General features: G+C 46.0%; 2 protein-coding genes across 6 annotated transcripts in view; one reads left to right on the forward strand and one right to left on the reverse strand.

The window, feature by feature from the left end:
• The window catches only part of DOCK11 (dedicator of cytokinesis 11), an 87,380-nt gene that overhangs the window by 49,319 nt on the left and 14,602 nt on the right, over positions 1-23,459 (forward strand). For 2 of the 5 annotated variants that reach the window (XR_007509380.1, XM_049827384.1), the window contains exons 31-47: positions 459-497; positions 2,020-2,198; positions 4,187-4,303; positions 6,470-6,545; positions 6,838-6,941; positions 8,938-9,049; positions 9,171-9,237; positions 9,757-9,804; positions 9,989-10,066; positions 10,315-10,457; positions 11,107-11,222; positions 13,044-13,181; positions 18,335-18,517; positions 19,198-19,311; positions 21,043-21,258; positions 21,340-21,397; positions 22,857-22,963. Coding sequence is in view for 4 of the 5 variants with exons in the window: in XM_049827384.1 (XP_049683341.1) it covers positions 459-497; positions 2,020-2,198; positions 4,187-4,303; positions 6,470-6,545; positions 6,838-6,941; positions 8,938-9,049; positions 9,171-9,237; positions 9,757-9,804; positions 9,989-10,066; positions 10,315-10,457; positions 11,107-11,222; positions 13,044-13,181; positions 18,335-18,517; positions 19,198-19,311; positions 21,043-21,258; positions 21,340-21,397; positions 22,857-22,963 (1,895 nt within the window). In the remaining variant the exon portion in view is untranslated. The remainder of the gene's footprint in view (positions 1-458; positions 498-2,019; positions 2,199-4,186; positions 4,304-6,469; positions 6,546-6,837; positions 6,942-8,937; positions 9,050-9,170; positions 9,238-9,756; positions 9,805-9,988; positions 10,067-10,314; positions 10,458-11,106; positions 11,223-13,043; positions 13,182-18,334; positions 18,518-19,197; positions 19,312-21,042; positions 21,259-21,339; positions 21,398-22,856; positions 22,964-23,459) is intronic. The other 3 variants (XM_049827386.1, XM_049827385.1, XM_049827387.1) reach the window with 3 other exon arrangements.
• RAP2C (RAP2C, member of RAS oncogene family) overlaps positions 2,867-23,459 on the reverse strand; it is a 149,937-nt gene continuing 129,344 nt past the window's right edge. Inside the window, exon 3 of the mRNA XM_049827418.1 lies at positions 2,867-2,878. The gene's annotated coding sequence lies outside the window, so the exon portion shown is untranslated. The remainder of the gene's footprint in view (positions 2,879-23,459) is intronic.

The following is a 23,459-nucleotide window of genomic DNA, read 5'->3' on the forward strand; positions in this document are numbered from 1 at the left end:
CTGGGAAAAGAAGGAATACCCCCCCAAGGAAGGTGGATAAAGAGGGCTTCTGCAGCAGAAGTTGGTGCAGATGGGCCTGCAGGCAGAGCACATCCCTGTGACCACATCCTGTTGAGTTGGAGCGTTGCATCTTGGAGCAGTTTCTCTGAAACATCTCAGCTAATAAGAGGATCGTTGCTGGTCTGCATCCCAGCTGCCTCACCTGGGGGACGTGTTTTTCATCAGCCAGGGCAAATCCTCAAGCCTGTCCTCAGAACCAGCAGCACAGTATTGTTTTTGCAGTCTTGTGATAGCAAAGAACCCAAGAGGTTGACAGAACCTGGGAGTTAAGCAAGAGCCTTACAAATAATATTAAAATGTGGCATACTGTCCTGTTTCTCCAAGACTTAGAGCATTATTGTTCCTGTTTATTTTTGCTGTGTTTTTATTTGTCCCTTTTCCTTTTACACATGAATTAGATTTTTTTTCATTTGCTGTGGAACGGTTCACTTCAGTAGGTAGGTCCAACTGAGATCACTGAATCCTCAAATGTCAAATTAAATACACAACTTCCAATCAATAAGCTTGCATCCAACTAATGATATAACCATGATGTGTGACACTTAAGCATATGCTAACATGACTAACCATGAAAGCTAGATAATGCTCCAGATCGCTTTCTCTTTCCTCTGAATCAGACTTTCACAAACAAGTAAATGCTACTTATGAATCAACGAACTTAAAAATATCTTCTGCAGCAACAGAGCTGTTGGAACCCTTTAGCTGGGATTTTCAAAGCTGTGTGTATGTACTCTGCCTTACCACAGAAAAACTTTCACACCTGTGGGGTTTAAAAAAAAAAGTCTGAGCTGAGCACACAGCACTTGTAACCTTTGGGGGAAGAACACGCAGCTTTGGGGTTGTCCCTCTGGAAGGCTTAAAGCAATAGTCAAACTGTGCCTGTCGCGGCTCTGGTTAGGTGTATGGGTTGCCTGACCAAGATAACAGTGTCAGGGCAAGGTCATTCATAGCAGCCCGAGCACACATGCACCCTGCACTGAAATCTGTGTCCCTGTCACTTCTCCACTGCGTTATCCAGGCACATCAGTGGAAAAGATGCCTTACTCTTGTCATAGCCGCTCCTTTGATCACAGTACGTAGCCCAAATCTACATGAGATGCAGAGTACAAGTGAAGTTAACCAAAGTGGTTAGGTACTGAGCTGCCTTTCTCCTCGCAGTCAGTGCAGCTTTTAAGGAGCTGTGTTCTATATCTGCTGGTGGAAAGCTAAGGGAGTCTCACAGTTCCTGGCAAGCAGCTGCCTGGAACCCTGCCCTGGCTCCCCGATCCTTGCAGTGAGGCTGGAAAGCCCAGCTGTGTAAACCGCTGGAGGATGCAGTAGCGGTCACTGGGCACCATGCCCTTGTTTGCATCCCTCAACCCAGCAGGAGTATTTGCCTTTTCTCCGCCCTCTGACCTGACGAGAAGCAATGCAGATTTCACGGAGGATGTGGCACAAGCTGCAGAGATAGCACTGCTAGGGCTGGGTGACTGTGATAAACGCAGCATCTCCTCCGCTGCCCTCTGCTCACAGCTGCTCTGTGGAGGTTGGCACCTCCGCTGCCTGGGCAGTTTGGGGATTTACAGGATAACCCCAGTCAGAGCAAAGCAGCCCCCTGGCAGTGAATTGTGCTGTCTTTTCCTGTTCCATCCATCTCTGACTTTACAAATTACTTTTTGGAGCACTAAGCTTTGTAAAGCATCACTCTGCAGAAATCCTTCTTTTAGCTGCTGCTGAAATGGTGAGGGCTGAAATTAATGATTAGCCTGAAGTGGAAGATGCTGAGTTCTTTGATATGACTTAACTCAGCGGTGGAGAAAACTGTAGTCAGTTCAGGCTTTATTGAAGGATCAGTGCACTGCAGGAGAGCGATGAACTGTACTCGGGACTGTTGTGGCTTGTGTGACCGTTATGTTATGTCTTGCTCTGAACAGATTCTCAGAACAGTTCCCTTAACCATTGTCTTGCTCTTTCTTTCAGACGTAAATCTTGAATACAGTTTAACTGATGAGTATTGCAGGCATCATTTCCTGGTGGGGATGCTTCTCAGAGAAGCTTCTGTCGCCTTGCAGGACAACTACGATATCAGATATACAGCCATCTCAGTCTTAAAAAATCTCTTGATAAAGCATGCCTTCGACAACAGATATCAGCACAAGGTCAGGCATATTTTGTTGGCTTTTAAACAAAATGTTCTTGAATTGTATGAAAAAACATACATCAGAAGTTTAGATTTTGCATGGTGTACCAAGGGTATTCTCATTACTTTTTAGGGAACTGTTATAAGTAACTGATAGTTATGCCATAATAGCTCTGCAAATGATCTAGGAACACAAACAATGCAGCCGGGTAACTGCAGCGCTCTTATTCATGCTGAGTATTTAGATAATAAAGCCCTGAGCCATTAAGGAACTTGAGAGTGTTGTTAGCCGAGAGGCTGTTCAACAGAATTAAGCAACATCGATATTCTTCTGGTCTTGGGCTTAAATTAATATCCTGCATTACTATACTATAATTAGGAAACAGGACTGATCTCTATTACAAGTCAGCTGCATGTTTTACTAATTAGTGAATCAGAGGAGAGGCTCTGTGGATTCTCATGAGATGCTGGATTTCCGCTGGGTAGCTTTCAATTTTCTTCAGTCAGAGGCTCAGCCGAAAGAGCCTGGAGATGGGCTTGTTTTCTTTCTTGATGCTGCTCCCTGCTGATCCATATGTCCTTGAAAGTGCCCAGCTACTGTGTAGACCCTACCTGTACTTGTTGTAGGCTGAAAACATGCCTCTGTTCAGAGTTTAGCTCCTCAAATTTCTCCTAGTGTGCTGCATTCCTGAGTTTTATCTGGGAATGTGGATAGCCTCCTCAGCATGAAGGGTGGGAGAAGTGACCCGAATGTGCCCTGCGCTCCTGCTGTGACCAGGGCTCCTGCATGGACCCAAAGCCAGCTCCTCTTCTCTCCCATCTCTGCCTTTTTGGAAGGACTGAGCAGGAGGTGGGCTTGCTTTTCTCTGCAGTGAGGATCCATAGTGACGTGCACAGCCTGGAAACAAAGCTGCAGCCCATGGTGTTTGGCAAGACTCGATATTTCAGGAGAGATTTGCCAGCTCACTGCTAAGACTGGGCCAGAGGCAGCCTGTTTCTGCTCTTCTGGGTACCTGAAAACCCTCACACAAATTCAGGAGCTCTTTGCCCCCTCAGCGTGCAGCACTCTCCCTGCCTCCTTAAAAACACCACCTGTCTTAAAATCATCCCACTGGATTTTTGTACATTTGTTGGACTCAGGGCTGTGTGACCAGGAAATTGCCTGGAGCCAGGGCAGGATGCTCAGCTGGAGTCCCAAGACACCAAAGCAAAAAATAACATCATGGGCAGGGCAAGCTGAGCATGGCAGGGTCTGTTGCTGCAGTCTTATTCCAGCCAAGGAAACCCTGGTTCCATCAATGGCGTAGAGAAGAGTTTTTGCAACCCATGGGCATTTTGAAGATTGCTTTTCTCTTTTGTCATACGAAATCAGAATTAAAAATTGGATTCTTGTATCAGTCAAAATATGCCATTCAATTCACAAACCTTAAATGTCTTTTTTTTTAACCTTTCTGTCAAGTCCAGAATAATAAATTTTTAACAAAAAAGAATTGGATGTGAAAGAGCCCTCCATTTAGAAAACATCAACCAGAGCATTTTTTATCTGTATCACTTAATCCAAATTATTCGGTTCCTACAAACTGTTTTAACTAGAAACATTCTCTATGGAGAATTCCTGATTGGAAGCAATAGGCAGCACCAGGTGAGGAGCAAATGTTTTTGTTTCATTAGCCCTGGGTGTCTCACTTGAAAATCAAACTATGTGAGTGAAGTGCCAGTTAAAGAGTTAGGAAATCCAGGATTTAGTTTGTAACACATCCTGTATGACTGGGAATGTTATTCAGCCAGCAAAATCCCTGAGTGTCCTTCTAGCTTGCTGCTAGAAGGGTAATATCTACCTGGCAGCTCTGGAAGTGAAGATGAGAATCCAAACCAACCCATGTCCTCAGACACCATGTACATTGTGCACGTATATATATAATATGTATGTTTTGGCTCAAGAATTTCCCTTTTTTGCTCTATTGAAAGCCTGGGCTCTTACCTACATCTTACCCTGTCTTTTTTCAGAACCAGCAGGCAAAAATAGCCCAGCTCTACCTGCCGCTGTTCGGGCTGCTCCTGGAGAACCTCCAGCGAGTGGCCAGCCGCGAGGCACTCTACTCCTGTGCAGCCGCCTCCAGCCCTGTGAGTAAAGCCCAGTGATGCCTCTTTGCCCTTCTCGGTCCTCCTCTCCCCGTACACCTGCTGTGCAGCTTCCACTGCCTGCAGCCAGGCTCAGCTTTACAAATAAGCGTGGTTTTCTTCTCCCCACGGACCCGTAATGTGCTTGTTTCTTTTAGTCTGGCTTTTCCTGTGACATTGTTCTGTCTGTACCACTGGGTACAATGTCTCTGCTCTCTTGCTTGCCATTGTTTAACGTGTTTCTTTATGGTATGCATAGTGCTGGGAGGTGAGGTAAGGCCCTCCAAGTGCAGGGAGTTGCCACAGGACTCAGCCCTCGGACTCCAGCAGCTGTTCTGGGGAGCTGCCGATCTGCCGGAGGGTTGTAGGTGGTTCCCAGGCCAGCTTAGCCTTGCAGACGACTTTCCTCTTTGTTTGGAGAAAAACAACAACAACAACAAAAAAAGACATTTGAGAAAAACAGTTCAAAATTTCAACTCAAACGATGAAAAACAAAAGGGAAAAAACTGCTATGACTTACTTTAATATGTTCTGTGTCGTGGTTTAACCCCAGTCAGCAACTAAGCACCACACAGCTGTTCGCTCACTTCCCCCCACCCAGGGAGAGGAAAGAATCAGGAAAAAAGTAAAACTCATGGCTTGAGATAAAGACAGTTTAATAGGACAGAAAGGAAGAAAATAATAATAATAATAGAAATCAGAATATACAAAACAAGTGATGCACAAGGCAATTGCTCACCACTCACTGACCGATGCCCAGTTAGTTCCCGAGCAGCAATCCACCCCGCCCTGGCCAACTCCCCCCAGTTTATATACTGGGCATGACATCACATGTTACGGAATACCCCTTTGGCCAGTTTGGGTCAGCTGTCCTGGCTGTGTCCCCTCCCAACTTCTTGTGCCCCTCCAGCCTTCTTGCTGGCTGGGCATGAGAAGCTGAAAAACCCTTGACTTAGTATAAACACTATTTAGCAACAACCGAAAACATCAGTGTGTTATCAACATTCTTCTCATACTAAATCCAAAATGTAATACTATCCCAGCTACTAGAAAGAAAATTAACTCCATCCCAGCCAAAACCAGGACAGTATCCATCGCCTATTCTATACCATTTATGTCACACTCAGGTCCCATACTTTCTAATACATCCCAGTTAATCACCTTCACCTTTCCTGTCCTTTGAGATATATATACACACACAGAGATATCATTCCCTTTGGCTCTGGGCCATTCCTATAAAATGTCCATTGAGTTCATTTAGTCCATGACTTTGGGCAGCCTTTCTGGGAAGGAGAGATGGTGCGAAGTCTGCTCAGTTGGCAGAGCAGGATTGGGCTTTGGTGCAGTGCAGCGGGCGGGTGACATTGGGCACAGCAGGAGGATGGTGTGTAGTGTCGGATTGTTGCATGCTGCAGGCAGTCCTGGTTCCATCACTACGGTGCTTTGCTCCATTTTCTCAAAGTTCATTTTTCCTTAATCTAAGTGATTCTTACTGTAATACCATTGATATGGCATGTAACAGTTATAGTAATGATGACATACAGTGGCAGGGTTATATAGCGATTAACATCATACAGTTTAATTCATTGGCTATTCTCACCTAAATTCAAATCCCCTTGAGGCACACATTGGAATTCCCCATCCTTTCACATCACCCACCAAGTGCACCCAGGTCCTTGAGCAAAAGCGATCCCACAAATGGGTTTGCCTTCGCCTGAGGCAGGAGTAACCCAGACTGTCTTCCCTAACATATATTTTATGTGCACTACAGGGACTTTAGCCCCTTCTACAGTACATAAAAGTTCTGATTGGGCAGGGCCACCCCGACTGGCAGATCCTCTGGTGTTGACTAACCAGGTGGCTTTTGCTAAATGTGATTCCCAATGTTTGAAGGTCCCACCCCCCATTGCTCTCAGTGTAGTCTTTAACAGTCCATTGTATTGTTCGATTTTTCTGGAGGCTGGCACACGATAGGGGATGTGATATACCCACTCAGTGCCATGCTCTTTGGCTCAGGTGTACTCGTCCCCGAGTCATTTGTCTCCTTGTTATGGAAGTAAGGAAATAGATTTATTTTTTTTGTCTGCCTTTTTTTATTTCATTATTCTCTTCTGTAAGAGAATAGGTGTTATCTTCCATTGGTCACAAAAACTGTATGTTGCTTTACAGGCATCCAGGGATGAATTCATATGCAGTTTTGCATCCCCCTCAAATAGATCCAGCCTAATTGCAGACAAAGATCCAGGTAAATTAATTTTTCTAAACTTTAACTTTCCCATTTATTTTGAATGTAACTATTACCAGCTCCCAAAACCCATTACTGAAAACCTGAAGTAGTCATCTGCCAAAAGACCACTCAGAGTTTGTATGCTTTTCCCTGGACATGGTGTCACCCCAGCTGTCCTTTCCAGATTAATCAGCTTTCAACACAGGGCTTTCACAAGCCCTGTCTGTGCTGCCCAAATTGCATCTTCCACTCACTGTCCGTGATGCGCTGAGGAGTGCCGGTGCCAATTGTGGGGTTTGGTTTTTTTCAGCTTGCGGAGCAGCACTTCCAAATGGCCATGCAATAAAGCGAGAGGACTCGAAAGGATCCCTGAACTCAGAGGGGGCAACCGGTTCCCCGGATCAGAGTGAAAATGTAATGTATCTGGGGTTAGAAAGAATGGTGCTTACTGCACCAGTCTGTGGGCTGTGTTAAATAAGGGGGAGGGGAAAAGGAGTTCCTCATGGTAACTCTCTCCAAAGACAGCTTATAAATATCTCTGTTTGGAAACAGATTCATGTTTAACAGAGGAGGTCAGACTCACGGGTCTGGTATGCTTTCCCTCTTCAGACATCTCTGAGCCAAAAATATAACTGTTGACAAATCACTTATCAAAGAAGAAAGGCAAAATCCGTGGGGAAAATCTCTGCTCCCATGGTGCGTTTATCCATGCTCAGACGTGCTCCCTGTGTGTGGATGGGTCTGAGCCTGGCCAGGGCCCAGCGCATGGTGCTGGGAACCGGTTTCCATACACAGCTGGGATACAAAGCACCAGTGACCACTGACTTAAGAGAAGATGAGGTATTTGTAGAAAAATCAACACAGGCTAATAACCACAGACCCACATTTGCAGAAGGTGACCACGGTCACACCACAGAGAGCTCTGACCCCACTATTCACACAGGGTGTACTCTGCTTGTTGGCAGATTGCACACATGGAAATCAGGTATTTGTGCAAACCAGCCCCTGGTTTTCCTCAAGGCACTTTCCAGATGTCTTGGGTTGGCGTGAATAATTGATGCATCTTTAAAACCTTTGGTCCTTACATCAAGCAAGGCAAAGATAATCTGGGCTTCTGCTGGCTGTGTACTGACATGCTTAGGAGAGGTGGGGCCTTTCAAGTTCTCCCACATAAATCACGAAGCTACAAGACCAAGTATAGCCAAATACTTGACTATCAAACTGTTCATATTCAGCAAAGATCTGAGCATATGCTTCAACCCTGCTGGTGGGGTTTGCAGAAAGCGTTATCGCTTGCAGCCCAGCTCTTCCCCACAGCTAGACATTGTCTTCTGTGTCCTTGAAGGTATGTTTTTCAGAGTCGTTGAAAATAGCTTTTCTGTTAGGGAATGCAATATCCACAAACCGTGTAGAAGAAATGCCACATAAAGGAGCACAGCTTTAACGCTGCTCTACAAGGGTAAACACGTTGCTTATCGCCTGTTCCCCTGGAGTGAGTTGTGTGCTGACTTGGTAGTTTGGCATGGTCAACAGCAAAGTTTTGGCTATAGCACTGTATCTCCAACTCTAAACTGAATGTTTAATTCTGTTTTATTATGACTTATATCTACAGCTTGTCCAAGAATAAACAACAAGTAAGATCTGTGGGTCGCTGTCCAAACATGTGAGGCACAGTTTTAAAAGAAGCATCCTACTTAGAGCTTAATCATATCCATTTGTCCGAGGACAGGGCTAGGGTGAGCACAGAGAATGCAAAAAAAATTGGTAAAGCCTTAGAAGTCATGTTTCCCACCACACAATGCCCAAGCCTTTCCCACCCAGACTGACTCACCAGCAGGATTTCACTTCTCTTTGCCTAAGTCACTAAGTAGGAGGAAAAACAAGAGACGCTTCCAAAAATCAGGGGAAAAGCCCCAAGTTCTTAAGCTGAAATTTCCTGGGTTTTTAATAACTGACGTTTTGTTTTGAAGTGTACATCTTTAGCAGAAAGTTAGATTCTTGCTTTAAACCGTGACCCCTAGTGAACTGTTTTGTTTGACAAGAACTGACTTAAAAAATGTCCGGGAGCTTAGAGCAGGGGAAGTGAAAGCAGGGCTGCTCTGCGTTTTGGTGAATAAGCCATCATTCTTTGCCCAGACGTTGTTCTTCTGGGTAGAGAAGCGTTCAACCATGTGCCCAGGATTTCCAGACTGCTCATCACTGGACGGGCAGCAACCCCAAAGGATGGGATGTCTCCAAAGCATGGTGCTGTGGGGGTGCACATGCAGGGGGACAGGAGGAATGCTGGCACATCTGGTATGTGCCAGGTTTGCTGTGCCCATGCTGCATGGCATCTGGCCCCGTTCTCCGTGCGGGCACAGCCCAGGCACCCGTGGCCAGTGGCCTCCGCATCACATCTGTGTCCCATTAGATCCGCAGAAGCTCCACGAGGAGCAGTGTGTCACACTGCAGCCGGCTGGACCAGTTTGAGATCCGGACGCTCCTGATGTGCTATCTCTACATTGTGAAGATGATCTCTGAAGGTTGGTGGCTCTTGCTCACTGGAGGGCAGCCATAAAGACAAGAGACCGGCAGTTTTGGTCTGTAAGGTATCCGTTTAATTTTTTTTAAATCTCAGTGCACTGTTTTTTCTTTTTCTTTCAGATACCCTTTTAGCTTACTGGAACAAATTCTCCCCCCAAGAGCTGATCAATGTCCTTGTGCTTCTGGAGTGAGTATCATGAGGCTGCAATTCAAACACTGCGCCTTTGCGTGAGCAGCATTGGCCAAGAAGAAGACCTGAGTGCCATGTGCCTTGCAGGGTGCACGCAGTCCTGTGCAGCACTAGAGGTGTCTGGCCAAGTTGTACTGAAATGCTCTTCTGTCTGAGGAGAAACAGGTGTATGTCAAGAGAACATGGTGAAGTGGCGGTGCCCCATGCTCGGTCCAGGCTGTGCATAGGGTGTCCCACCACCCACGGGCAAGCAGGGCTCAGGACACAGCCTCCCACCATAACCAGCACAACCTCTGCTTTGCAGTGGGTTTGGTGGAACAAATGGGTGAGGAGACAGGGATGTGCCATAAGGTTTGGAAACCAAGGGTTTGAGGTCAAGTGACTTGTAAATACAGACCGACACGCTCATGCACAGAGGAGTGCATTTGCAGACAAGGAGAGGGTAGATTTTAAATGTTCTGGATCATTCCTGCTCTGCAGGATCTCTAACAGATACATATTTTATTTTCTTTCTAGGGTGTGTTTATTTCACTTCAGATACGTGGGGAAGAGAAATATCGCCAGGTACCGTGTTCTTCTGTCCAGGGCCAGGATGAGGGAGCCGTCCCCAAGGCGGGAAGGGAGCGTGCACACCCCCGCGGGGCAAACCCAAGCAGGCAGGAATCCTGCGGGGCCGGGACTCTGCTCAGCGCCATGCCGCGAGCAGAGTCCCCTTGCCGTAGCACCCTGCCCCTTCCCTCCCCTCCAGCTCCTGCATGAGACCCCCAGACCCAGGTGCTGCTGGCTGCCCGCGCAGGTTGGCAGTGTCCCCCGCAGCTGGCTGCAGGTGAGACACGAGTCACGGCTGCATCTCTGCTCCCTGAGCAGCAGCAGCCTTGCGGTTTCATTAGCTCTAGGGCTATCTGGCGCAGGCGAGACCAGGGTAGCCTGGTCAGTCCTGCTGGGATTGTGCGGGATAAACCAGATCAGTGCATTGGAGGGAGGCCAGGTCTCCATCCTGGTGCTTCCTGCAATCCTGTAGTGGTGTGGCCACAGCTGCTCGTCCAAACCCGCAGTCTTCGCTTCTGCTTGCAGGGTGCACGACGCCTGGTTATCCAAGCACACGGGAACTGATAGGAAATCCCAGACGATGCCAGCACTCCGCAGCAGAGCTGGGGGGATGCAGGTGCGGCTCCAGCATCTGGGCAGCTTGGAGACCTCCTTCACGCTCAACCACAGTACGTACAGCAGAGCGAGACGGGGCCGTGGATTATTAGCCTGCCGTAAACTGCATGTAGCCATTTTCCACTTGCCGCTTTTTGCTTCATGGTATTCAAACTCGGCAGAATTACAGTGTTCACCACTCCTCCCTACAACGTTCCTAGATTGGTGGGGGTGACATTTAAGCCAGCCCCTTAGAAATCACCTCTAGGACTTAGGACTTGCGTGGCTTTTTCCTCTCACCTGTTTTGGCTCAGCAACTTGGCTGGGTGTGTTTGCAAGCGACGCCTTGGTTTGGGTGGTGAGCAAGGCAGGCAGGAGAGCTGCTCTGTGCAGAGACCTGGGCCAGGATCTGTTCTAAACTGCTCCACATGGTGAGTCTTGCCCCATTGAAGCACCTTGCCGTTTCACCTCTGCACATACAACCTGGACACCTTGTTCTCTACCTGGCTTTAAAGACAGTGAGATTAAGGGGAAATACTGACGTTGGTTTTCTTGGTTGGCATCAGGCTGAGGCAGCTTCTCTGAATGGAGCTGGCAAATTCAGGATCTTGCTATCTTTACCTCATCTCCCAAACCCAGTGAAGTGCAAGGGGACAACCTTATCTATATCAGCATTTAGATCTTGTGAACACTGTTTCCTCCTGATTTGCTTTCTGTCCACAGATGCAGGCACCTCAGAAGCAGATATTGTGCACCAGGCATTACTGGAGGGCAATATAGCCACCGAAGTGTGCCTGACAGTCCTGGACACCATCTCTTTTTTTACTCAGAGTTTCAAGGTCAGCATTGAAATCAAAAGTATTGTTGAAAAGTGTGTGTATTTCTGTATGCGTGTTGATTTTGGTGATCCATTCTCCTACAGTGGCAGATTATGGAAGGCTTTACAAAAGCAAATTGTTTGCAGCTTGTTTATTTTCCAAAATGCTGGGTGTTTCACAGGGTCTCAGAGTAATTATGCACTTTATGCAATCTTGCAATTTCTTCAAAACTGCAAGACCAGAGAAAATTACGTGGATGCTACACCATGAGTGTAGGCATTACAAAAATAGAATAAGAGGAAATGTACATCATATAGAAAGGAGGGACTAGAAGAAAGGGAAATGAAGGTCTAGTATTCTTAGGACAGTCACTGTTTTCTACCATAAATTGTCTAGAAGCGAGGCCCAGATTTCTTTGAATCACTGTACATGAATGTCTCTGGGGCTGAGGCATTCCAGCTGTGGTTACCAGTTCAAATAGGAGCAGTACCACTGGTAGAAGTCTTCTCCTCCATGTAGTGATTCACACTCCCAGCAGTCATTGCCATCTACAAGAATCAACGCCTCTGTAGGGAGAAGAACCCCAGGCTGGCAGCAAAATACCGAAATACTGTTGCAGAAAAGCTCTTCCTCTAAGTGTGGTTGGAGGAATCCTGCTCATAGCAATGGGTTTTGCATAATGTCACAAGAACAACTCCGAATTTCAGAGAAAGTGAAATGAAGATTTCCTTTTTAGATGGGCTGAGCAACATGAAAAGAAAGGTCATCTTATCCTCTGCTTCTGTTGCAAAGGAAAAAAGCTATCCTGGTACAGACATTAAATTACTCCTTAAAAGTTTGGCAACAGCAGAAGGATTTAGATGCAAGAGTTAAAACTTGCTTGACTTTCTCGGTTGCCTCTTTTTGAATACGGCTGAACCACAAAACAATGTGCTTTTCAAACCACAGGATAGACTGGATTCCCTTCTGCTTTAATTGGCTTCTGCTTTGCTTTTATGGTCATATGGTGTTACCGCACAGAAGTGTGCTCTATACTGCAGTAAAAGTGCTGATGGTGTTCTTACTGCCAGAGTAAACAAGTTCAGTTAAAAAGTACAGATCCTAAACTTACCCTGCTACAAGATGTATACAGGATGTCAAAAGACAAATCTGAGCCAGCCCAAGGATTGCTTGGGCTGGCAAGGAGATAGGAACTATTGATGTTCTATCGATGTGGGGCATCCACATCCTTGCTGGCTGGCCACGATGCACCAGGCTTCCTGCGCAGTGGCTGCAATGGTGACAGCAGGCACGGGCAAGATAACTCTGACACCAAACTGTATTAATCCTCTCCACATAATTCCATTTTACCACATCTCCAGAAGGTGAAACTGTCAAAACTTTGCAGGAGACAAGGGAAGTGTACTGACTTTACTACAGCTACGAATCTGTCCAGTGAAAAGATGTGATAGTCTTTCTCTCTCTCTCTCTCTCTCTCTTTTGGGCTGCAAATGAAACGCTTGTCAAGACAAATAAAAAGAAATGGAAAAAACAGTGTGATAGTTATGTTGGAACAGCCCGTTTTATTTAAAGTAACTCTAGGCAACTGGAGAAATTTGTACAGATTATTGAGTTGGGTTTTGGAATTAGTGATACAATATTTTTGTTTTATTCTCTGCTAGCCTCTGACCAACTAGTGTAAGTTTGTACTGGTTGTCATATTTATTGGTTATATTTTTTACTGAAGGCCCTGTTCCTTATCTCGCTTAAGAATTGGTGTGATTAATTATGCAAAATTATCTTGGTCATTTCCAGCTTCAGGCACAACATTTCTGCAAAATAAATTCTCTCGTTGCTTTCTAGACCCAGCTTTTAAGCAACGATGGCCACAATCCACTCATGAAGAAGGTTTTTGATATTCATCTGGCTTTTCTCAAAAACGGGCAGTCAGAAGCAGCTCTTAAGCATGTGTTCGCCTCTCTGAGAGCTTTCATTAGCAAGGTATGTAATACATGACTCTAAAAGTGCAGGAGAATTTATATAGGTATGACAGAAGAGACTAGTACACTTAAACTCCTGTTAAAGTGATATTTTGTGCTGTTTGGAGATGTGTTTTAGAAAACAACTTCTTCACTGATTTAAAAACCAGCCCAGGTTAAGTTATCTATTTCAACAATTATTTATTATTTGTTGGATATCAGGAAACAAAAGGAGAAATTGCGAGGAATTCACCTTTCCACTGGCCTTGGTCACAAAACTGCTGTTAAAGTTCACTATCTGTTCAACCAAAAGCTGGTGCTTCTTGAAGCTTTGCCCCAAACTGTCAATATTGCTGATAATGCAATTGCTTGAATGATACTTGTACTGACAAGCTGCTCCTCTCCCACTCTGTTTGAAAGAGGATAGTACTTGCTAAACCTCTTTCTACACTTTTCTGGTATGCAGCAAGGCAGTTTAATCCCCTGAGCTCAAGCAGCATCAAAGCTGCAACTAACCACATAAGGGCAGTGACTGATGCTATTGCTGACATTTCCCTTTGTGCTTGTCAAAACCTGCTGCTTCTCCAAAGTACATTTTTGAGACCAGATGTACATGCAAACTCCATTCCTTCCAAGCTGCATGGTTGTCATAAATTCAAAATTAATTAAAACCTCTCAAATGACCAGAATGCAACAGATCTTTTAATGAGGTAAATCCATGTGGCGTGAGACTGCGGCCAGGCGGAGCACAATATGTGAATGATATGCAGCAAAGTGTTACTTCCAAAGAAAGTCCTGCACTACTTGCCGAGCTAAGTTTGATTAAAGAAAGAGACTGCTAAACTGTTTTTCAAAGCTGGAAAAAGTCTGTACTATGTACATTTTACTATAACCCCACAGCAAAGCTAAGAGCTAGTACAAGAATGTCTAGGGCTGAATTTTGATTTATCCTAAGCAAACACATGAGAAGCAGAAAATGCAGAAGTCTTGCTAGCTACCTCTCTGGCTCCAGACAGCGTGGTCTCCTATGAGATGTTTTTCCATGGGGCTTCTTAAAGCCTGCTAGATTGGCAGCTGGCACTGGCAGGAATCACTCAGTTTTCCTACGGAGTCCAATTATTGCTCTACCTTTCGAGTTTCCTGCTTGCCTGTGATCTGCTTAACCTTGAGATCCATCCTGCTGCAGATCTGCAAACACCCCACTGGGACACAGTCTCTCTGCACGTCTCTTCCCCTTACTACTCAAAAGTTAGTTTAGCCAGAAATACTTGTTTTGTGCCTATAGCAAATAAGAGACCTTCCTTGCCTCCCTGGCAAGTTTTCTGTGGTTGTTTAAATGTGAAGCCAAACCTGCACACCTGCTCAATTTGATCTCACCATCAGCCTTCAAAACCTGGAGCCTTTCAGGGGTTCCACGCTTGCATTCCGAAATGCCAATTACAGTAATGGAGGCTGCATTCTTGGCTGCTGCAAGGATGGGCAGTGGGGTTGTTTTCTTGGATTTATGCCAGCATGAATCCATGCTGAATTTGGCATCGTGTGTCTTCAAAGATGTGAAAGATTGATTTCAGTTAATTTCTCACATTTCCCCTATGACAGGACACAGTGTGGCTTCTGTAAAAGCAAGATATGAGCCCAGCAGATGGTATCTATAAGGAAGTGTTTTCTTTGCCAACTCCATAACCACATGAGTCCTAAACTTCCTTTTAAGTCCTCTGAAGTGCTTTTCTAAGGCCAAAAGAGACAATAAAATAGCTGGGGGCTGGGGGGTGGGGCGTCACTGCATTTCATGACAAGTGCAAGGATGGCATGCTTTCCTGCAAGTTTAATTTGAAATATGAAAGCTGCACTGCTTTGTTTTGGGTTGCATATCACTGTTAGCTATAAAGTAGTGTTAACTTCAAGAAAACCAAAAGTGGGTTATATATATGATGCAGCTAGAATGGACAATTTGTCATTTTTATGGCCTTCTGTAGCTAATAATTACAATGAAAAGAATCCCCCTCTTATCTAGAGCAACAGAAAATGGTTGCTGGGGGGGGGGAAACTCCTGAGATTTGTTCTGCATCCCAAAATCTGTCTAAAAAGTAGCTTGTTTTCTGCACTAGATCTGGTTACTTCATTGGCAAAAGACTTTTTTTAAAAAAAATGTCTCAAGAAAGCAAAGAACAAACAAGTTCTATAATTGTTTGCATGTTTAATTTTGGTTTTAGAATCTATCCCGCTTGCATGCATGTGTGCTGGGAATTTGAGAAGAAAGCTGTCTCTGTTTCACTGGCTGGGAAGAAGCAACAAAAGCCAGACTGCTCTTGTTTTATACTCTAGTTTTCTTAACAACTAAATCCTTCTTTTCAGAGCATCACTTACAGATAAATACATAGATACATGCTTGGGAATGGTCTTGAAATTAAAGGTATTCAAGGAGGGGGCTGATATAATTTGCCCTGCATTAAAGAGCAGCTCAGACACGTGGATGTGAGAGTGATGGAAACCCCATGTAGCCGCCCTCTCCGTGCCTGCCTGTCCCTTGCTGTGCTGACACTAGCAGGGCACGTTAGAGGCATCACAAATCCCAGGCCCTGAAGGACTAGGGCAGCAGAGCCTCGCTCCTTTCCTGCAACAGCTGATTTGGGAAGCTTTTCCCTGTCTGTTAGCAATTCCCCCCCGACCGTGTCAAGCTGTGCGTTCCCCCCCTGTTAGCGCTCTCAGGCTGCAGCATCGTTACAGCCTCCCATGCAGCTGTGAAGAGCACTTGGCATGTCCTGCCCGCCACTGCGGCTGTCCTGCCCTCACACCTTAGGGCCGGATCAGAAACGTGCTCCTCCGGCGCCTGCGGAGTCATCGCCACACGTGCTGTTCCACAGCTCTTCCCGGCTCACTTTCTCCTGCCAGCTGGAGGGCTGCAGGCAGCACCAGCCCAGATCTCCAGCAGGCATACACCCTTGGGTCTGCTGCCCCGAACCTGGCACCAGGAGCGATTGCATCTGCTTGGGCTTGGTCTCCAGAAGGAGCTGCGCTGGGACATTGCATCTGCTTGGGCTTGGTCTCCAGAAGGAGCTGCGCTGGGACATTGCATCTGCTTGGGCTTGGTCTCCAGAAGGAGCTGCGCTGGGACATTGCATCTGCTTGGGCTTGGTCTCCAGAAGGAGCTGCGCAGGGACACAGGTTCCCTGTGAATAGGGCACAGGTTCTCCTCCAGAGCTGGTGCAGTGCGGAGGGGAGTGCACAGGGGGGAATCTGGGGCTGCTTCTGCAGCAGGTTCCCAGGCAAAGTTTTTCTGTGTAGCATTGGATTGGAAATGTCTGAAAAGCCCCTGCAGGCAAGCAGTGGTCCCTGCTGACAGCAAGTGCCAGCTGTATCTTCTTGGGTGCCCGTGTGCTGCCTGTGCATGCCCAATTGCCCATCACTGTGGCTGGCTCTGCGCTAAACCCAGTTCTGAGCGCGACCCCATCTCGCTATTGGAGAAGGATTGCATTACAACAGGCAGGAATTACTTAATGGCTCCTTTCCCAAGTGCACACATGATCCTCTTGGCCCTGTGTTACTATGATGTTTGTTTGCTTCTTTTCTTTCTCCCTTTTTTTTTTCTCTGAAAATATTTTTGGCCAGAGGCAGTGAACACCAAGTGTTTGGTCAGTGCCTTAATTCTGCTTTGTAACCTGCATGACTTGATGTAATCCCAACAGTGTACTCATACTAGCCACAGCTCCTAGGTTCCTGTTTTGAGACCCTTTCACCAGCATGCCATGGTGGTGGCCACAGCAGTACCTACAAGCTTTTCTGAATCATATATACTTAATGCAAAGAGTGGAGGGCCACGGTAACAGCTCCAGGCTTTGACTTGGAGGATGTGAGCGAACGCTCTGACAGTATTTACTGTCATCTCCCACGGGGAGAAGGTAGCGGGGCAGACAGAAGTGGCTCATGGACCATGCTGCCTGAGGACCATTGGGTCTTGAATGAACTGAGCACATCTGTCCTCTGGGCAGATAAAAAACACGGTTGTCTCTCTTGCCTCTTTGTGCCAGGACATTCCCTGGGGCTGGTCCCCAGCTGCAGCAGAGGGAGCGGAGTGCCGCTGTGCCATGCCCAAACAGCCTCCGCTCCCTCCGGCAGGTGTTGGCATGACCCCTCTCCAGCCAGGTTCCTGCGGTGGCTGCGGAGGCGGCTGCGTGCCAGTGCAAAACCCTGCCTGGTTCTGCTTCCCGGTGCCCAGCCCGCTGCGGCTGGGTGGAAGGAAGCCGAGCGCGGTGCCCCCTCCCCACCAGCCACCGCTCGTCACCACGGCCGGCCGGACACATGCCAGCGGTGCCCGCTCCGGCGAGCCCTGCATGGAGGCTGCTGCCCGCTGGGGCAGGGCGCCGCTGCAGCCGTCTGCTTTTCAGGCACAGCTGAGCTTGTCCCCACAGACAGGCTTGGAAGTAGGTGTTTCGTAAGGTGATAGACATGCCACAGCAGTATGGAGTGCTGGGCTTCCCTTTCTGCTTTTCTTCGCCCTGCTGCACATTGCTGAGCCCCGTTGCTAACTGAGGTAGCTCACGCTGCAGTTTGGCTTGATCCTGCTACTCCCTGCGGCCGGTTCCATCTGGGGGGCCACGCCAGGTCACTGTGTATTTTCGGGTCTCTGGGATAAGCCAGTCTGTTGTTTGCACTCCTGATGGCAAGCATGATTTTAGGCTTTTTTGGGTGGACATATAGATGTAGCTGTGTGAGCACTGCAGGTCATGTTTCCCAGCAAGGTCAGACTTCTGGGTGGGCTCCAGCAGATTTTCTGATGTCCCAGATGGCAGCCTTTAGTAGGAATGTCCATGGGACCTCTCTTCTCTGCCCTGCGGCTGGTGTTTGTGGCTTTTGTAAGAACATAAAACCTCTGTCTGTCCAGTTTGGTGAGAATTTGCCAATGAACCCAAAAGTTGTTGGGGAAAGGGATAGACAGACGTATGCAAACATCCCCAAAAAATGTGACAGCAAAGTTCAGATTGCTCTAGGAAGCATGGTTAAAAATAGGCCCAAAATTCATTCCCACAAATATTTTCAGGCTCAAAACTCTGGTCGAAGTTTTATTGAGGCTGTCCAGGCTGGAGCCCAGTGTGTTGCCCCACGCCCCTGCCCATCTGAGCCCTGTGGGTGTAATTTAGTGGTGTATTTTCTAATATTTGCATGCCTCTTGTGAAGTTTCCCTCAGCATTTTTCAAGGGAAGGGTGAACACGTGTGCGGCCCTCTGCTACGAGATCCTGAAGTGTTGCACTTCCAAGGTGACCTCCACGAGGAATGAAGCCTCGGCTCTTCTGTATCTCCTGATGAGAAATAACTTCGAGTTCACCAAAAGGAGAACATTTCTGAGAACGCACCTTCAGGTCAGTGTCTGGGGAAAAGCTAGAGAGCAGGACACCTCAGATTTAATGAACAGATATATCAATATAACTATGTCAACTCAGATCTGCAGAGGATCTTACTGTGTTGTATGGACAAAAACCCTCTTGATTTCCAGGCTTTGCCTAATTCCTGTTTCCAGGGATTGACCCAGGGCCCTTTGGGTGAAATACACTGCCATCAAGTACTCCAAGTGGTTGAATTTTTGGAATCAGAGACACAAGACACATCTCTGCCCCAGCGGCTGGCTGGGATGGGGTGGAAAGGACAGCAAGAAGAGCTGCCTTTGAGGCAGGAGAAGGGATTTTCCTGGAGCTGCTTTTGCAGCATTGGTTTTTTGAAGCAAATTTAGATACCTAGTGGGGCAGATGAATACCGTCTGGGTTGTAATGAGTCATGGAAGAAGGTAACTAATGTACAACCAGGGATTTGTACTATGATTGTTATATTGTTAATTCTGTGAACTCACTGTTCAGCAAAGCAGTTTGGTCCTCTGGGGAGTATTTGTCCTTGGGAGATCTGACAGCAAAGCCACAACAACAACAACCATTGCTTATGTTGTGGGAAAGACGTGATGTTTTCCCATAAGCTTTTTATGTAACTGTGACAATAAAACTCTTCTATTAGGGCTTGTTTAAATAAAGCCCCTACCCTGTCCCAACAGATAATAATTGCAGTAAGCCAATTAATAGCAGATGTGGCACTCAGCGGTGGGACGAGATTTCAGGACTCCTTGCTCATCATTAACAACTTTGCAAACAGTGACAGGCCTATGAAGGTAAGTTGGAGACATTAAATCACATCATGTGCTATCAGCCATTAATGCAAGACTGGGGACGCACTCAAGGAAATCGTGTTTAAGGGTAGATCTAATGATTGGAACTATGATTTATAAGGTCAGAGTGGGCTGTGTTTGCTCAGTAAACAAGGATTACGCCAACAGCAGTAGGGCCAGCAGCACAGGCAGGTCATGCTCCATCTGTGAGGCCTCACACTTAGAGGAGGGAGCTCTGCAATTCAGGCTACGCTTTGCAAAGTGTGCTGCTTGCAAGGGTGTCCAAAGAGCTTCTCAAGAACTTCCAGCTTTGAGAGGAATGACAAGGGAGGGTCTGGTATTTCTGTTGGCTGAAGGTAATAATTAGCAGGAATTAATTTTAATTAATCGAGTGTCGGTAATATTAAGAAGGCACTCTTTCATGGAGATTAATGGCTGTATTCCTTCAGAAAATAATTGTCTGTCTGCGCTAGAATTAACAGCTTCTACCCAACCCATTGAACAACATATCATCACTGCAGCTTGCTCCACTGCACACAGTGTAGCTGCCAAAGTAGGAGAGAGGTAAATGGGAAGCGTTTTTACAGTTCTGTGATTATCTTATGACCTAAAGATGGAATGGGAACCACAGTTAGGTGTTGAATCATGCTATAACAAAGTTATAGTTAGGGTATACCTGTCAAAAACTTCTATACAGAGGTGTGTATAAGGGTTTCTCTGAGTCATACTTTGCTGCTCATATTTTACATCATGAGACCATCATTATATCCAGTTTATGTATTTATATAAGTGCAAGAGTACAAGAGAGATTTCAGTACACTGGAGAGGATACCACGCACAGCCACAGAGATAGCTAGGGAGCAGGAGCCTGAGGAGAGGGAACATGAACCAGGCTCACCATGGAGGAGAGAAAGCTGAGGGGAGACCTAACTGCTGCTTTCCACTGCCGAAAGGGAGGTTATAGAGATGAGGAGGTCAGGCTCTTCTCAGAGGTGTGGAGTGACAAGACAAGAGGCAATGGGCATGAGTTTCTGCAAGGGAAATTCCAACTTTGCTTAAAGAAAAAATTATTTCCCAAGAACATGGTGCAGCCCTGGGGCAGGTCCAGAAAGGAGGTGGGATTTCTGACCTTGGAGATTATAGAACTTGGCCAGACAAGCCTTGCTCTAACTCAGTGATGGCCCTGCTCTGAGCAGAGGATCAGACTGGAGCCAGGTTTTATTTATTTATTTATTTCTTACATTCCTGTGGTGGGAAGCTCTACAAATGCTTTGGTGCTTTAGGAATTGAAGAGTGGCCACATCAGAGGCTAACAAGCCGGATGTTGAATGACATGAAAAATACTTCAGGCATGGTTTATGGTCTCATCCTGGGACATTTGCAAGCACGGAGCACTTCGGTCTTGCTCTCACACCGGCTCCTCAGGATGCCAAACTATCTGCCTCACTGTAGCATGGGAACAGCCAACTTGGCGTCCTGCCCATGACCAGGAGAGATTGGCCCAGTGCACGCCCAGATTGAAAAGCCTCTAATTGCTTGTGACGTACTGTACACTGTATGCAGTGTGAGTTCAATAAGTAAAAGCTAGTTAGTCTTATCTCCTGTGTTCTCAGTGTTTTCAGATTGGCAGTAGGTGGAGTGTTGGCTGAAAGGGTAGTGGCGGTCTTTCTTTGGCAAAGCCTGGAACACCTTTTATTTCTGTATTTGCTTCTAATTAGATTTGTTTTGTGTCAGGCAACTGCTTTTCCTTCCGAAGTCAAAGATTTGACAAAGAGAATCCGTACAGTGCTTATGGCTACTGCTCAAATGAAAGAACATGAAAAGGATCCAGAAATGTTGATAGATCTACAGTACAGTTTAGCCAAATCTTACGCAAGTACCCCAGAGCTCCGGAAAACGTGGCTGGACAGTATGGCAAAGATACATGTGAAAAACGGAGACTTTTCAGAGGTAATTCATGTAATTAAAAACATGGTGCACAACGAGACAGATGTACAGATGGCATTTTAATTTTCCCTTTGTACTTTGCAGGCAGCCATGTGTTACGTTCATGTAGCAGCCCTCGTTGCAGAGTTTCTGCACAGGAAAAGTAAGTGTGTGCTGTTCGGAGGCACAAGGAAGACAATGCAGTGTTGGGTTTTGGGGGGATCAGAATCTTTTTAAAGACAAGTTTCTCTCGATTTGGCAAATGATCATATTAGAAACAAGCTAAAAAAGGAAAAAAAAAATTAATGCAGTGGATAAAGCTAGAAGAAGATGAGTTTTTTTTAAGAAAGGAATCCAATTGTTCATACACAAGCATTTACTAGGCGGCCCAGGTCTGCTTAAACAGTCATGTTGGCACCTTGCTGAGTGAAATAAGAACTGACACATTGTGTCTCGGTTTAAATGTTCAGTTGCATTTTACATTAGGAAATGTACTCACAGGGGAAGCCCACGTTAAAAACTGGCTGTCAGTATGTTCATCAGAAGTATCACAATAGGCAGTACAGAAAACTATAGAATAAAGCAGTCAAAATTCAGTCAAAAAATGACACTATAGCCTAACTATACAAATATATAAAGAACAATCAGGAAAAAAGTGCTGTGGTTTAATGCAAAACAGGAAGGAAGGACAGACTTGTGTGTTCTCAAGTAATACCACTTTGCAGGTTTTCTTTTAAATATCTGTTCCACAGTTGATATATTGACCCCACTTCTCATTTCCCTGTAAAGGAGTAATTGTTGAAATGGACACAACATTTCGGAAAGTTAAGGCTCCATAAAAGCTGATTACATGCACTGCCTTGGCTGGAAAGGTCTTAAGTGCCTTGCTCAGGGAGCTTGGATTCCCTCCAAATTCTGTACTTTGTGTTGGCTAAGTGGGAAAAATCAGGACTTATTTTTCTGATACATATACGAATGTAACATGGCAGCAGAGGGGAGAGTATTGAAAGTTGGCAATTCTTTATTTGTACCCTGGAGGCTGCTTACTACAGCCAGTGATACAGGAGAACTTGTAAAATGGAAGAGGAACAAATCCAAAGGAATATCAAGTGAATACATTGAGTTATCTCTGTCACTGGCACTCCTTACATATACATAGGCTGCAAAGGGTTCAGTAAAGGCTGAAATACACAAAATTTTGGGGTACATAACTGTGCTTTCTGCTAGGAGTGTACAATCCTGTTCACTTACCACCCAGCTCTCCAGCATCCAATGATAGTTTTCTTCTTGCACCTTCTGCGCAAAGATATACCCTTGTCCTTCTCTTTTGACTTTCAGTTGGTTGCAGCCAGTTAGGTTGGACAAATGTGACTTCCAGATAGCACACTGGGAAATCTGTTGTGCTTGGTGTTAGTTATGTACTAGGAATGACTCCCATAGCAAATGGCTGGGGAGGTTCTGACGTGTTCAGTCTCGTATAGCAAATCAGTAGCAAAAATGTGAGTCAGGTCCCCTGCTACTTGTAGGACTTCACTATCAGCTAGACTGCTTCCCTGGCCATTAAAGCATGACACATTTGAGATATATTATTCCACTAATCGATTTGCTTTTGTCTGCTACAGAACTCTTCCCCAGTGGATGCACTGCCTTCAGGAAAATCACTCCCAACATTGATGAAGAAGGTGCAATGAAAGAAGATGGTGGGATGATGGATGTACATTACAGTGAGGTGAGGTCCTGCAGTATAGACTACAGGATATTTGATAGCTGATTAGGATTTAGTTTTAGACTTTGTTCACATGAGCTCTAACAAATTATAGTTGTGCACTGGCATCTGTAAGGAAGACTGTTCCACAGCAATCTCCCAAGAGAAATCTGCATTGAAGGATTTTCTGTGTACAATTCAGATAGGTAAAACTGGTGTAAGTTCTTGGTTCCTTTGAAAGGTTTTTCTAGCACTGAGACTGAAAAAGCTACACCACAATCTTTGCCTGCCATGTTATGCAAATGCCCATTCTGCCACCCCAGGGCAGCACAGCATGGTATTTCCAAGGAGGGACAGAATGCAAGTCAAGCTCTGCTGAGTGAGAGGTCAGCTTAGGTTCCCCTTGAGTGAGGGCTGTGCTGCAGGACACCACATTAGCAGAACAATCCAGAAACCATAGCAGGGCACTGAGGAAGTGGGTAGATCCCTCCTGTGAGTCATAAAGTCTCACAATTACTTC

The sequence above is a fragment of the Accipiter gentilis genome, chromosome 24 (genome assembly GCF_929443795.1).
Source record: "Accipiter gentilis chromosome 24, bAccGen1.1, whole genome shotgun sequence".
In the NCBI taxonomy this organism is placed as follows: Eukaryota; Metazoa; Chordata; class Aves; order Accipitriformes; family Accipitridae; genus Astur; species Astur gentilis.